Consider the following 14,857-nt stretch of genomic DNA (forward strand, 5'->3'; position numbering starts at 1 on the left):
GAATATTCAGGGGTGCTGATGAAACTTTCAGAGAGAACTGTTCTGATGTGGTGTGAAATCTTAGTTGCAGTCAGTTGAACTTTGATGTAGATTCTCATATGTTAGGAGTTCATCACTTGACAAACCATTAGGCTGAGGCAGTGAAGTGCAAACAGCACATAATAGTGGCATTCTGATACAATTTTGACAACAAATACATTTTAGAGAATGTCAAAGCTTTGTAGGGTACTAACTATTTTGTTGATAGGGATTATCAGCAAGACATTGTGGCAGTAGTAAGGAGGTTTTGGTCAAAAGTTAACATGCTATGCCAAAGAAATCAGGTTGCCAAAAGTTCTATCCACTTTATTCTGTTTTCAATGTCGAATTCCCAGACTTGCTGGATAGAATGAAACATTCTCATAATATGTCAGTCTTTTATGTGCAACCTTTCCAGGCAAGGTTGCAAAGTAATTTTCCTCCTACCCAGCTACAAAACCCGTGCATGCAAAAAGAGAAGATTATGCAAAAAAATAGGAAAATTCCAAGTAACAATAGCTTTAATGAACAAGCATATTCATTACTGTATGAGAGTAATAATGAAGATTTAAAATCAGATGTGGCTGAAGATGACAAACACAGTTCTCCAAAGGAGATCATGCAACTGGTGTCGCAATACCAATGAGTACAGCACCAGAAACAAAGCATCAGCAGCAAGACATTGCAAAAACATTTGTTGATTATGATGGGCAAAATAGCACGACTGCATTAGAGCAAACAGTTAAACATCAACATATTTCCAATGTCTGTCAAGCAAACACTGAGCTGTTTTGTTGTTTGTTGGGTTTAACCCCATTTTTCAGCACACGATAGGCTATGTATGGCGGCCAGTATTAATGGTGGAGGAAGAACCCAGGAAAACACGGGAAGAACCACCGACCCAAGAGAAACTACTGGCAAGCTTTCTCACATACCCACATTGGTTGAATCCTAGACTCAAACCCACACAGACAGAGGTGAGATGGCAGTGATCTGTAACGGAGAGCGCTTTAGACCACTCAGCCACTCGAGGCCCCCAAACACTGAGCTGGCGTCGCCAATTCTAACACTAGCACCGCACCAACCACTCGATCAAATAATAGATTGCCTCCACCAGAAATTCATTCCATATCTTGCCCAAACGCACCAGCTAATGTTCCTGGATGATAATCATCAATGAGAAAACTCACCAACAATCATACATAAAAAACAGTCTTCAAAAAGAAATGGTGTCTCTCTGTAAGCCAATGTGCATCCATTCAAACAAATGTCACTAATCATGTTATTAGATCAAGATCATCGACCTCAAAAGAAAATTTGACATGTAGCCAACCGTAACCAGGGCAATACCTCGTAAGACTTTACACTGAAATAAGCAATGATCAATACAGGACAATAGAAGACATGACAGAAGAAACCTCGATTGTAATTTAGGATGTGGTACTAAAGATTATGTGTCTGAAGAGTGTCAAATTAGGTGATTCAACATATAGAGCAAAACAAAATTCATTTCCGAATTTGCCTTTGCTATATTGCACCTGATAGATCTAATAGGCATGCTGTAGGAAATCTGTGGAGGATATGTTGTTTGTGATATGCTAATTCAGTCACTGGTATGAATGTAAAGTGATTCGAATGAAGATCTTAGCGCATGTTGTGATTTAAATTCTCTAACATCAGCACGCCCAGGTTTTGTTCTTGATTATACCTGATATAAGCAAATAGTATAATGAATGGATGTGTAGACTATCGGGCAGTATACCTATGTTGGACACAGCAGATGTAATTTAGTAGATTGTGTTGTTATTTCTCAGTCCCTGTGCAATAATTTACTGTCGCATGATGAAAGTAAGCCTAATATTTATCATATCGTTGTGTTGTTTGTTATATGTTAGAATTTAACACTGTCAATGATGTCAGAGCAACACTTATTAGTTATTTTGTGTATTGTTCTATCCTCCAATCAGTTCAGCCGAAAACTTTATCATCTCTGTCCGCTTGAGCTTTTGGAGTGAATAAAGATTATTTCTATACATTCAAATATTGTGTCCTATATCCATCAGATCTTGACCCTATTCACACATTTTCATCAAGGAAAAAGCCGATTAAATAATGGATGTTCTTTTATATCTCTATTGATGCCATCAGAGCCACTTAAATTAATAAAACTCTAAGATGGCAATGAATACAGTTAAAACCAGATATAAGGCGATGCTTGTGGTCCAAAGAATGACATTGCAGTATATGCAGGATCATGTTTACACCTCTTGATCATATATCGTTTGCTTTGTTCACCAGGTTTCATCACATACCTGTTAACAATTATAACAATGCAATATGTTTTAGAAAATTTTGGATGTTAAGGCAACATTAAACGCAGTGCTGGGATTAAAAATCTGCTAGGGATACGAATAATCGGCTTTTCAGATAACATGTATTTAGGATGTTAAAAAGAGAGGTCACCTTAAATTAAAAAATGGGAGCCATGCTGCCATTGCATTATAAACGGAATCGCATTATAATGAATTGCGTTATAATGGGTTTTACCAGTTTCTATTATAAAATAATGCATATGGCAATGCAAGCATTCGAAGTATATGGTCTATACATAACAGAAATGATGGCAAGTTAACTATTTATTTAAAATTATATGTTTTGCCCAGGTGGACTGTCTGATGCTGATGGTGAATTCAGTATTCTTTATCACAGTAAGTGGTTTATCCATTGTTGAATGGGCATAAGAGGGTTGTACAAAGGTCACACCTGGGCTGTAAAACCCACTGACAGAATGGTATGGATAACCTTTGAAACTGATGATGGAGCCTGCTGAACACTGGGCTGTCCAACAAAAGTTTGGATGCCAGCGACACCAGTGTGGACTTCACTCAATGGGTTTAGTTTGAATACTCAATATAGATCTGATACTAGATTATCTTGTGAATAAAACGTAATGGAACAAGTGAATGCCCTTTATAGGTGAAAGCAAAGTCCATTAGCAAAGACAATCATGGAATCACTGAACAATGGTTGTGTTGAGGCAGGGATGGCAGCTATCAGTATAAATATAATGTGCAGTAGCTTAACACTTGAAACAAAGAATCATTAAACAAAAATGCTGCCGGTGAAAGATGGGATTGTTTGTTGGTTCGTTGGCGAGCGATATTTCTGATTCATATTAATATGGACAATTTATGGGAATGGATTTAGTGGGTCCATATAGCTGTGTATAAAATATACTTAAGCAGTTAAATAAGCATACATTTATGTATGAAACTGACTAGATCCAGTTAACTGTTTTATTTAAATGCATACATGTTTTGCCCAGGGAGATGACGCTGCTGATGATTTTTTTCGGGGAGGGGGTCCTTTTGTCAGCGGTTGGTTCAGTGGTTATAATGTATGCATGTTTGACAGCCGTTAGTCAAGAAGTGTTTGAAGGGAAAGTCACCCCTACTGAGTAGAAGATTTAATTGTATTGATTTTTAAATAACGGTCATAGAGACAAATTGGAGAACATACACAATTTGTCATTTAAGATTTTATTTGTTTTAGTTTGGAAAGAAAAATAATTCTGAAAATATTTATTTATTATAATCAATGCTTCTATGTTGTGTACCGGTACACTAAAGTTAAATGACAACAAGAACAGGAACAGATAGTTCCTTATTGTGGATCATTTAGATTAACCAGATTTTCAAAGCTGACACTGCCTTTATGAGTTACTTTAACACATGATCAAATTGTATTTCAATACTATTAGTGTTCAATAGCAGGTCAGTGGCATTACAATCTCAGGGAACAGAGAACTTGATTATCAATAAAATTGTTGATGTTTAGACAGTTATCAGGCTCAGATCAAGAATTCTAAACAGGTATATGTAGACATTTTTCAGGGTTTGAAATCGGCATTACTTTGTTAGAGATATTAGTTTTCACCACATCCTAAAACTGTAGAGAAGCTGTACAAAGTTCAGTGTGACTATCAAAATTATCAAATATACAGACAGTATTCAAGCAATATTGGACAAGCTCTAGATAACAGATTTGACTGTTATTTGATTTATATGGGATATATCTTACGTTTAAGATTGACAGAAAAGTGAGGAGGGTGGATGGCAGCCACCTTCTAAACCTGCAAGGATAGTTTTTGCACTAATTACAGTTCAGTTTTTTATAACCATATCCCCCTCTACACTTGATTTGATAGTTAAACTGTATGTGTATTTCCAAACATGATTTGATAGCTATCAGTGCAATTGTGTATATGACTAAACATAATTTTGATAAAATATTTTTAGAAATTAATAATAATTTATTTAAACTGGTTTAGTGCAATAGAAACCTAATAAAAATTATTAAAGTTTGAGTATGAATCTAATTTCTAATAGTTTTTTTCTTTATTAGTTTTGATGTGTGCTATTTTTTTTCTTCTCAAAACACAATGGAATGTAAAATATATAAAGTCAAAGAATTTACAAACCACTTAAGTTAGTTGACTGATCATTTGATAACATAAAAATGTCTCTGTTTAATTTAATTAATGCCAATAAAACCTCATCTAATCAAAGGTGATGAACCGAATTAATAAAATCGATATATGTATTAATGATCAAGATCCTTCGGTCCATCTGAAATGGAAACACAGCGAAGAACAAAAAAGGTGCCATGCATGCCCTATTGGTGTATGTATTTTTAGAAACAGGAGTTTTCTTAATATAGAAAACTCAGTGTCTACCTACGTTACAACAATCCATTGATATGAACTGTAAAAAATATGATTTTTGTATTTGTCAGTGTACTAGTACTAACCTTATAGTATGTTCAAGTTCCATAATAAATCATTTTCTCTTGTGCTTTGACTGACATTGGCTTTTTCTTAGGCAAAAAAATAATAATATTTTAAACTTTTCTTTCCAAAATTTGTATATTTGCCATAATGTATGTGTCCAATGAATTAAAAAAACAGTTTAATGGAAAGTTACTTCCTAGACAGTTATTTCTACCACGTGTTCATTGTTGGTTTCATTCTTATTTTATGAAGAAAAGAATGCGAAGACAGATGTTAGTATTTAAAAACAATAGTTAGAATATGCTTTATCCAGTTATATTCTTAACATTTTTATTTTTATACTGATGATTTAAGTTTTGAAACATGCAGAAATTTGGCATTGTAAGTATTAATAACTTGTGAGATAAAGTATTCATGGTCACTCTGTCCTTAAAAGCGCATGCCGGTTGATGAATAACAGTGTTTGCTGGAACGATTTGTACCAACATCACATAAGCCATATATTTTTCATTATTAATGGAGGTAAGCTTGCTTACTTCAGTCTGCATAAAGAATATTAGTCTTTCCCTTGGAAATTCATAAACATTTTAACAACTTTATGTTTTAGAGAGGAGACTGACCTATATCCTGGATATTTTATTGTGTATGAGATTTTTATAGCAATATTGTTTACTTAAAAGATTAATAATTCCAGCCTTAACATGCAAAGCGGAGTCAGCCTTATTGTTGTGTTCAGCTTTTAATTTGGGTGGATTTTATATATTTTACTTATTCCCGGGAATTACAAATTTCCCATTAATAATTCTTGGACAATATCATTAACTTAAAATTATATTGAATTCAGTCAAGGACATTTTGATGATAATACTGTGATACATCAAAAGACACATAATACATCATCACATTGGCACATTAGCATATCCCAGACCATCGACACATTCAATAATGGAATTTATTTTGCATACTACTGAAATGAAATTGCATACATTTGATTTGTGATATACCATTTAGGACTAGTTGGGATCTTTTCAAATTTTGCAAAACTTGAATCTTTTAGCTTTTTATGTTACGAAGTTGAAAGTCATTGAGATTCAACACTTTATTTCCAGTAACATGGCCAACATTACATAGGCCAAGACCACTTTAGTCAGAATATATCTTATGCCAAATAACTAATATTTCAATTGGCGACTGTAGACGATTAAAATTGTTAGATGAAAACTTAGATCATTTGCCTACTAAACTCTTTTTGAGGTGTACTATGTAATCATTGATTACATTATGGTCGATTTGGTTTTGTCCTAATTTGACAGAGCCTGCATGATGACAAGAAAATAAATATTAATTAATTGCTAGTACCATTTGCAGTTGTCACATGATTTGCATATATCCATAAAATTAGAATTGGTTAAAACTAGAACAATACATGCTAATTTAAATTTATTTTTCCATGTTCACACCTGCTTTTATAACTTTGACTCATTTGATCATAGAGTTAGTTGAATAATTTATACTGTCCTTTATGTAGTATTTCAGATTATCTTTGATTCGTATTCAATTATAAAAAATGTAGTTGTATCTCAGTTATAATCATGATATGTTCACATTTTGATTCCAGTGATCCATCTGGCAATCCAGTTACGAGCAAATCAGTAGATGAGACAAAACGATCTGGGCAGACATCTTCACCACTGCAGCAACCTGACCGATCTGTAACACTTTCACAAATGCAAACTCTGATCAATGTAAGCAAAACATAAACGTTGAGAAATTAATATCAAAGAAATCAATGAAAACTTAGAAGAACACAAACTAATTAGACTAAAGCTCTAAAAAAGATAATAATCAATCAGTACTTAGTATCATGTAAAAATTGGAAAGGGGAGTTTTAGATCCCAGTCATGAACCGGATCACATCATTGTAAAACTCGTATTGTATCATAGTACTACTATCTCTGGGATCAAAATGCCTTTTTCCATGTTTTGTTGAATGTTCATGAAGGCAAAGTTTTGAAGGGTATGCAGATGTAAAGTATACCTTTTATGAAAACGATTTTGCTCTGAAGTAAGTGTTTCACAGACTTTTGTATATATTAGCTATCTCTATTACTTAATATAATGTTTAAACAATACAAATTCCCGATTGCACTATTGGTCTCCAACAGAAAACTCCAAGACAGACCAAACCAAATTAACTGGTAAATGTACAGTACCCAAAATTGCTGGAAAAATAACATTGCTTTAACAGCTTGATGCAACAATGATAAAGAAACCAGACTAGGTATAATGATGCATGAAATATGTGCATTTGTAAATTATAATTATAGGCAGTGATTTAGGAAAAAACTATCAGCTGGTTTAAACTCAGAAATATGTTGTGATAATGCACCAAATGTGGAGTTAATACCAATGCATTCGTAAAGGTCTCATAGACTACCTTAGGTTGGCGTGAGGTGCTCCCAGTATTATCTTTAATTATTACAGAAGACCCACCCTGGCTCATTTTTGTTAGAAATTGAAGTAGTGATAGAGATGCAAAGCTCCGATCCCCCAGTCAGCGATGCTGACAGTTAAATTACTGAATACACAAAAAGTGAAATTCAAATAAACAACAAATTTAATAACATCACCTATATTCATTCTAAACCAGCTGTCATTTTGGTGTCTCTCTTTGATTATACTGGTAGTTGATAAATTGGTCTTTGGTTTCCAACAACAATCAAACCCATACAAAATTTTCCCACATGGAATGGAGATGGAATCCATACGTACTTTTACAGAAATATGCATATGGACATTTCTATTCTATAGTTGAAGCACTCTTATGGATTTCAGTGTATCCATATGGAAATGTTATGGACTCCGTATGTACTCCGTATGGAAAATCTCATGGAATATACTAATTAGTCCATGAGATCTGTAGGTTGTCCATATGGAATAAAATTAAAATTCCATATGGAATTTGGCAATAATCCATATGGAATTTGGCAATACTCCATATAGAATTTGTGAATAGTCCATATGAAATTGGCAAATATACCATATGGAATTTCTAAATGGTCCATATGGAATTTGTAAATAGTTCATATGGAATTTGGTAATAGTTCATCCCGTACTAAATTTTCCAGGCATATTTAAGGCGGATTTCAGATGGGTGTTTTAAGTGCTTTCTGTCTAAACCATAAAAAAATTGCTTCAGATTTCTATTAAACTGCCTAATGATTCTTCGACATTATTGGGAATCAATGATGAATATTCACCATAATTTTTAAAATGGATCATAAATTTTATTTTGACAGACATTATCAAATAAGATTTAGGTTTTTCTTGTCCTCACTTTCTTTCTCGCATACAAAGCCTAATCCATGATGGTATCACTTAAGTCTTTTTCATTTCACTGAAAAGTCTGGTGAGATTTCACAAATATTTGACTAAAACTTTTGTGAGATTTCACTACAATTTTGATCATTATCTAGTATTTTACTGAAGTTTTAGGGGCCCCGAGTGGCTGAGTGGTCTAAAGCGCTCACCGATCCGGATCACTGCCATCTCACCTCTGTCTGCGTGAGTTCGAGTCCAAGGCTCGGCTAGCGTGGATACGTGGGAAAGCCTGCCAGTAGCTTCTCGTGGGTCGGTGGTTCTTCCCTGGGTTTTCCAGGGTTCTTCGTCCACCAGTTATACTGGCCGCCATGTATAGCCTATCTTGTGCTGAAAAATGGCGTTAAACCCTAGAACAACAACAACAACAACTGAAGTTTTAGAAGTTTTTCATACATTTCAGAAGGTTTCAGATTAATAATGAATATGACTTAAACATGACTTTATTAACCAAGGTGATATTAAGTTTGCATGATTATTATTTTACAGATGTTGTAATTATATGACATCCAAGGCAAGAGATATGGGAATTAATAATAATAAAAATAATAATAATAATGACTTTATTTAGAGAAGGTAACTTAATTACAGAACTAATCTACCTTGAGGCCTTCCATCTGTTATGTACAATATTTACAGTATATACAACATGATGTGAAGAATCTGGCTTGACGCTAAATAATTAATTGATTTTAAAAATCAAAGTATCAAGCCTGTAATATATGCACAGGCATCTGTGAACACATAAACATATATAAAATATTAATCTGCATTGAAAAATTCAAATGTGAAAATAATGCAAAATTACAGAAAGCATCCATTTGAGACATGAAAAGAAGAAATGCTGAAAGCATGCCATGTCACTTGTTCTGCAACTTGATTTTTTGATTAATGTACAAACTATGATGCTGTTGTGGTCTCTTGAATTAGTCCTTGTTCCATAAACAGCGCTGACAAATGTTTATCATGATATAAATACTCTTATTTTACACTGAATTCCAACACACCTAGAATATTTTGATAATATACACAATAATGCCTCACAATATTGAACGATGATTCTATGTGTGGGCCAAGAACATTCCGCAGATTTTGTTATGGTTTAGACAGAAAGTGCTTAAAAAACCCGTATGAAGTCCGCCTTAAGTATGCCTGGAAAATTTTGTACGGGATGAACTATTACCAAATTCCATATGGACTATTTACAAAATCCATATGGACCATTCACAAATTCCATATGGTATATTTGCCAATTCCAAATGGACCATTCACAAATTCCATATGGAATATTGCCAAATTCCATATGGATTATTCACAAATTCCATATAGATTATTGCCAAATTCTATATGGAATTTTAATTTTATTCCATATGGACAACCTACAGATCTCATGGACTAATTAGCATATTCCATGAGATTTTCCATACGGAGTACGTACGGAGTCCATAACATTTCCATATGGATACAATAAAATCCATAAGAGTGCTTCAGCTATGGAATAAAAATGTCCATACGGATATTTCTGAGGTTTCACAAAAAATGTGACTTAAACTTTTGTGAGACTTCACTAAAATTTTGATCATTATATAGTATTTTACTGAAGTTTCAGTAGTTTTTCAGACATTTTAGAAGGTTTCAAATTAATAATAGATATGAATAAAACAGGACTTTATCAACCAAGGTGATATTTAAGTGTGCATGAAAACAAATATACAGATGTTGTAATTATATGACATCCAAGGCAAGAGATATGGGAGTTAATAATAATAATAATGACTTTATTTAGAAAAGGTAACTGAATTAGTTACAGAACTAATCTACCTTGAGGCATTCTATGTGTTATGTACAATATATACAACATGGTGTGAAGAATCTGGCTTGACACTAAATAATTGATTTTACAAATCAAAGTATCAAACCTGGAACATATGCACAGGCGTCTGTGAACACATAAACATGTATAAAATGTCAAATATTAATCGGCATTGAACATTTCATCTGTGAAAACAAAGCAAAATTACAGAAAAGCATCCATTTGAGACATTGATTATAAAAAGAAATGCTAGGAACCTGCCTAATATGTCAGTTGTACTGCAGACTTGATTTTTGATAATTGTGATGTGTTGTGGTCTCTTGACTTAGTCCTTGTTCCATAAGCAGCCGTGATGAATGTTTATCATGATATAATTACTCTTATTTTACACTGAATTCTAACACACCTAGAATATTTGCATAATATACACAATAATGCCTCAAGATATTCAAAGATGATTATATGTGTGGGGCAAGAACATTCCGCAAAGATATGACCATCTTTGATAGACATGGGTATTTGGCAACAATTCCCACTAGTGATCTTTACTTTGTCCCTCCTTACATTCCTTTTGGAAGTTAATCAGTTTTGAGTTATAGAACTTCGAAATCATCTTGGCTGAATTCCTGGTCATATTTAGCACGTCAGCCACTACTGTAAAGCTCTTTATGGCACAAAAAAGCAAAATGCTAGTCCTGGCATTCAGTTTTCATACAGACTGACCAATTACATTTCCATCGAATTTGCATTCAAGCTATTCTCATTGCCGCACATTTTTCAAAATGGTTATTCAATCTCGTATCCCGCTCGAAAATGCGAATTGCCATGTTTAGCAAGCATGCTCATTCCCATTAGTTTCCGTTACACAACGATTCATTGGGCAATTACACAATTTTGACCAATCAGAGTGCTCTTTACAGCGATCATCTTTTAAATATTAAATGGAACAAATACTTATCAGAAAGCTCATTGCGGAATGGGACCAGATAGAGCATTATTTTAGAAAAGTTTCAGAGATGATATTTTTTAAAAATGGTCCGTATCGAGGAATATCAGACTTAGGTCAGGAAAAAAGCAAAATTATGATTTAAAACTGAAAACAAGAAAACTTATTTGAGGGCAGTTAAATCCAGTTTACCGGTAAGTCAAACAAAAATGCAACAACAAAATTTGAAAAAGAAATATAACAAGGAAAGATGTGGAAAGAAGTTATTGTGCCCAAAATAAACAATAAAATTACAGCTATCAGAAACAGGAAATATAAATGCTGCTGAAAATCATTCAAATTGTACAAGAAACAAAAAATAAATTTTATTATATCTTAATGATATTTTTTATTGAAATGTCAGTGATATTAGAATCACAAAATATCACTATATTTTCAGAATTTTTGACAAACCCTTAGTGAAATTTCAGTCACAAATTCCCACTGATATTTTCTGAAATGTTGGCAGAGTCAGTGAAATTTCAATGACAAACTTTCAATGATATTTTCAGAAATTTTGGTAAAATCTCTTAAAATACCATAATTGTTGTGAAAAAGGACATTTGAGTGAATGTAAAAAAAAAAGTTCACTTTGATTTTGCTGAAATTTCCGTCACATTTTCATTAGCGTATGATTTTTGTAGAGCATATTTTAATAGGAAGCCAACAATATTACTTTTCAGAGTAAACATTAGTTCAAGCCCAAAATCCACCCTGCACAAAATTTTTTAAGTCCAAAGATTCATCTATGCTTGTGCGACAAGATTTTAATTTTCTGATCATGGCTACATTTTCTCTACTTTTTGGGTCATGTCTTTGTCTGTTTTTAAACATCTGTGGAAATAAATTATTGAAAACTGACATGTATGAGTTTCTTCAAATTTCTATGAGTATATATTCATCCTTCCACATCAGTTACACTGACATGTACATGTACTCCCCCCAATATTTTTATTTGAATCAGATAGTTTAGGTTATTAATTCTTCAGAGGGTATTTTCCATGATGCTATGATACATGAGCCTGCTTTCCATATGGAAAACAGTGCTTTTGGATTAAAGTTGCAACTTTATTCCATATGGAATTTTCACTTGCTGTGAAGTACTTATGGAATTGATATGGAATAAATTGTCTGATTCCATAAGTTTTTCAGTCCATATCTCTTCCATATGGATTCCTGAAGTATTCCATATGGAATCCATCAGAAATTTCTGTACGAGCAGGAATACAATCACAAGCATGTTAGCATCGGTGATGCAAATTCATGATTGCCGGTCATATGGAATATCATAGGGTGATGCCATTAATATTCATGAAACCAGAAGTTACTAGTGCAAAATATGAAGCCAAGTTATTTACCTGGCCTCGTCTTATACTCCGAATCGAATTATATATGGACAAAGGATCGAAAATTTACAAAATTAGTGAATTTGACTTATACTCTGCATGGACTTATAGGACGGAAAATACCGTATACACTCTTGAAAATATTATTTGTATGCCAAAGTTGAATTTATCTTGGGTATTAACCTGGCTGAACAAGACACTGTTTAAACCAATTTCAAGGCGCCTTTCCTACAAGACATTCTTCCTCATGGCGTTAGAGACTGCAGACAGAATTAGCGAAACACATGACCGATCAGCATACCCGAATTACATGCAGTTCTGAAATGACGGGTCAGTCTTGCTTATGAAGGCATCTTTCATCACAAGAACCGCCTTCCTTCCACGAGTAACCAGACTTTCGTCATGAAACCTCTGTTTCATCTGTACACAACAGCTGATGGCCACCCACAAGACCCAGTTCGGGCTTTGAAGTCTTACCTTAAAAGAACAAAACCATTGCATCAAGGGAGAACATTATTCTTTCTACCACTCATGACAGTACAAGAGGAAACATCAACAAAGACTATCTTGTCCATGATTAAGTGGGTTTTTTGCACAGCGTATAGAGAAAGAACCCCAGCACAATGAACTCTTTACACATTTCAGCTCACAAGGATACAGCAGTTGCTACCAGCCTAGCACTGGACTGGAACTTCCACTAACCAACATCATTCTGGCTTTGGGCAAAGTATCGGAATCCATGTTTTCTAGCTTTTTTTCCTCTCTGAGGTATGTAATCCCAGAGGGCCCAATTCTATCTGGTAGAACATATTTCAGCAGCTCAACATGTCACCCTTCCAGGTCGATCAACAGCTTCTTAAGACATGGCTTCACGACTTCCACTGGATTTGTAGGGGCATTTTTTATCCCTGTTTGAAATTACGTTCCGACAGATGGAGCCCCCTCCAGTAGGTTTGCCAAGAAAACAAATGTCAATAACTTGTATACAAAAGAATTCCAATCACCTTAATATTCACCAATGTCAGAACTAGATGGTTTGTTTTTGGTCAAACCTCATTTCTAGAGAGCTAAACACGGGTATCATAAATAAGGAAGAATTCTGATTGGCTAGAAGTACTGGAACATTTATAGGTCATTATCCTATCCTGATTTTGATAGTGGCATGAAAAGTACAAATCTTTTAATTGAAGGTATTTGTAAATACTGCAAACATCTAGAGTTTCCAATAGTACCAGCTTGATTTATATAAAATGCACTTGCCTTGTTTTAAGACAACCTCTACTCTGCATTAGTAGATTTTCAGTAAAAAGAAATGTTTACTTATAAGTGAGCATGCACAGTAGAACAGCATACATTGTATGAATGCTTGTGGTGTAAATTGGCTGAGACAAATATACTAATTTCTTTCCTAAACTGAAAACGTTTTATTATGCTAAGTATGTAGATGCTTATATAAATATCTTCTGGCATCTTACCTTTGGCATGACATGGAATTAATACAGTTTCTGTTTTGAAGTAATGTCTGGCAGCATCTGTAGCATAGCCTGACAAGATACAAAATAACAAAATGTTCGACATTATATCATTACTTCAAAGAGTCTGACTTACACAGATGCGAGATAGCTTATTAAAAGGGATTATTTCGCAACATCAGAATAACACTTCAATTACTGACAAGTGTCACTGTAAATGCTAACAACATAAATAAATTGAAAGTCAGGTGTAAAACGACGATACAAATAAATTTACCCATTTTGGTATCGAACTTGCATCATGTACCTGTGTAGAAAATGTATTATTTGCACCATTTTCTAGAGTGAGAACAAGTCAGCAGATGAGGCATAAGTTATTAATGAAAAACGCATGCCAAATGCTCAACCTCGGTGATGATAGAACATGTAGTCAGCCTCAAGGTGAGAATCTGCATCTATTTGGCCCAGGCACAATTACATTGTAATGTTTTACTCGTCCAGCTATGTTTTGCCTTGTTGGGATGAATGGGCATATGTGCTTCCTGATCCTTGGTGACAGTTGTCTTATCTGAGGTTTACACTCAAAGACTTGCTTTGATTAATAAGATGTAATAATCAGCGTTACCTTGATTACTCAGTGATTGTGAAAGTCATTTTGTAGGAACACATCATACCTAATAATTATTTTAATATAGTATTTGTTTTTTTCCTTCATTTTAAATGCCATTTGTAATGGCTAATACAAATCACGATAAAGAGAGTATTAGAGTATGAATCATTATTCTTTTTAATTACATTCATACTGTTACAGTATTTCAGTTTAATACACTTTTCATTGACTATCGTTTTATATTTCAGGAATTAGCTAAAATGGTCCATAATGAAACAAATGATGTTTGTGAGTTTGATGACCCAGATATCAAGTTACCTTCTCTTGGAACTCGAGTCCGTCGTGGCCCTGACTGGAATAGGGGTCTACAGGATGGCAATGGCCCAGGCACCATCGTTGGTCATCATAAAAACAGAAGACGTAAGTTGCTATGCTAGAGTAAGCTT

General features: G+C 34.0%; 1 protein-coding gene across 1 annotated transcript in view; it reads left to right on the forward strand.

The window, feature by feature from the left end:
• The window catches only part of LOC149791314 (uncharacterized), a 291,320-nt gene that overhangs the window by 252,464 nt on the left and 23,999 nt on the right, over positions 1–14,857 (forward strand). Inside the window, exons 34-35 of the mRNA XM_089969843.1 lie at positions 6,426–6,552; positions 14,660–14,831. Of these exons, the coding sequence (XP_089825969.1) occupies positions 6,426–6,552; positions 14,660–14,831 (299 nt within the window). The remainder of the gene's footprint in view (positions 1–6,425; positions 6,553–14,659; positions 14,832–14,857) is intronic.

This window comes from Sinohyriopsis cumingii, chromosome 9, assembly GCF_028554795.1.
Source record: "Sinohyriopsis cumingii isolate HCF-2022 chromosome 9, ASM2855479v2, whole genome shotgun sequence".
Lineage (NCBI taxonomy): Eukaryota > Metazoa > Mollusca > Bivalvia > Unionida > Unionidae > Sinohyriopsis > Sinohyriopsis cumingii.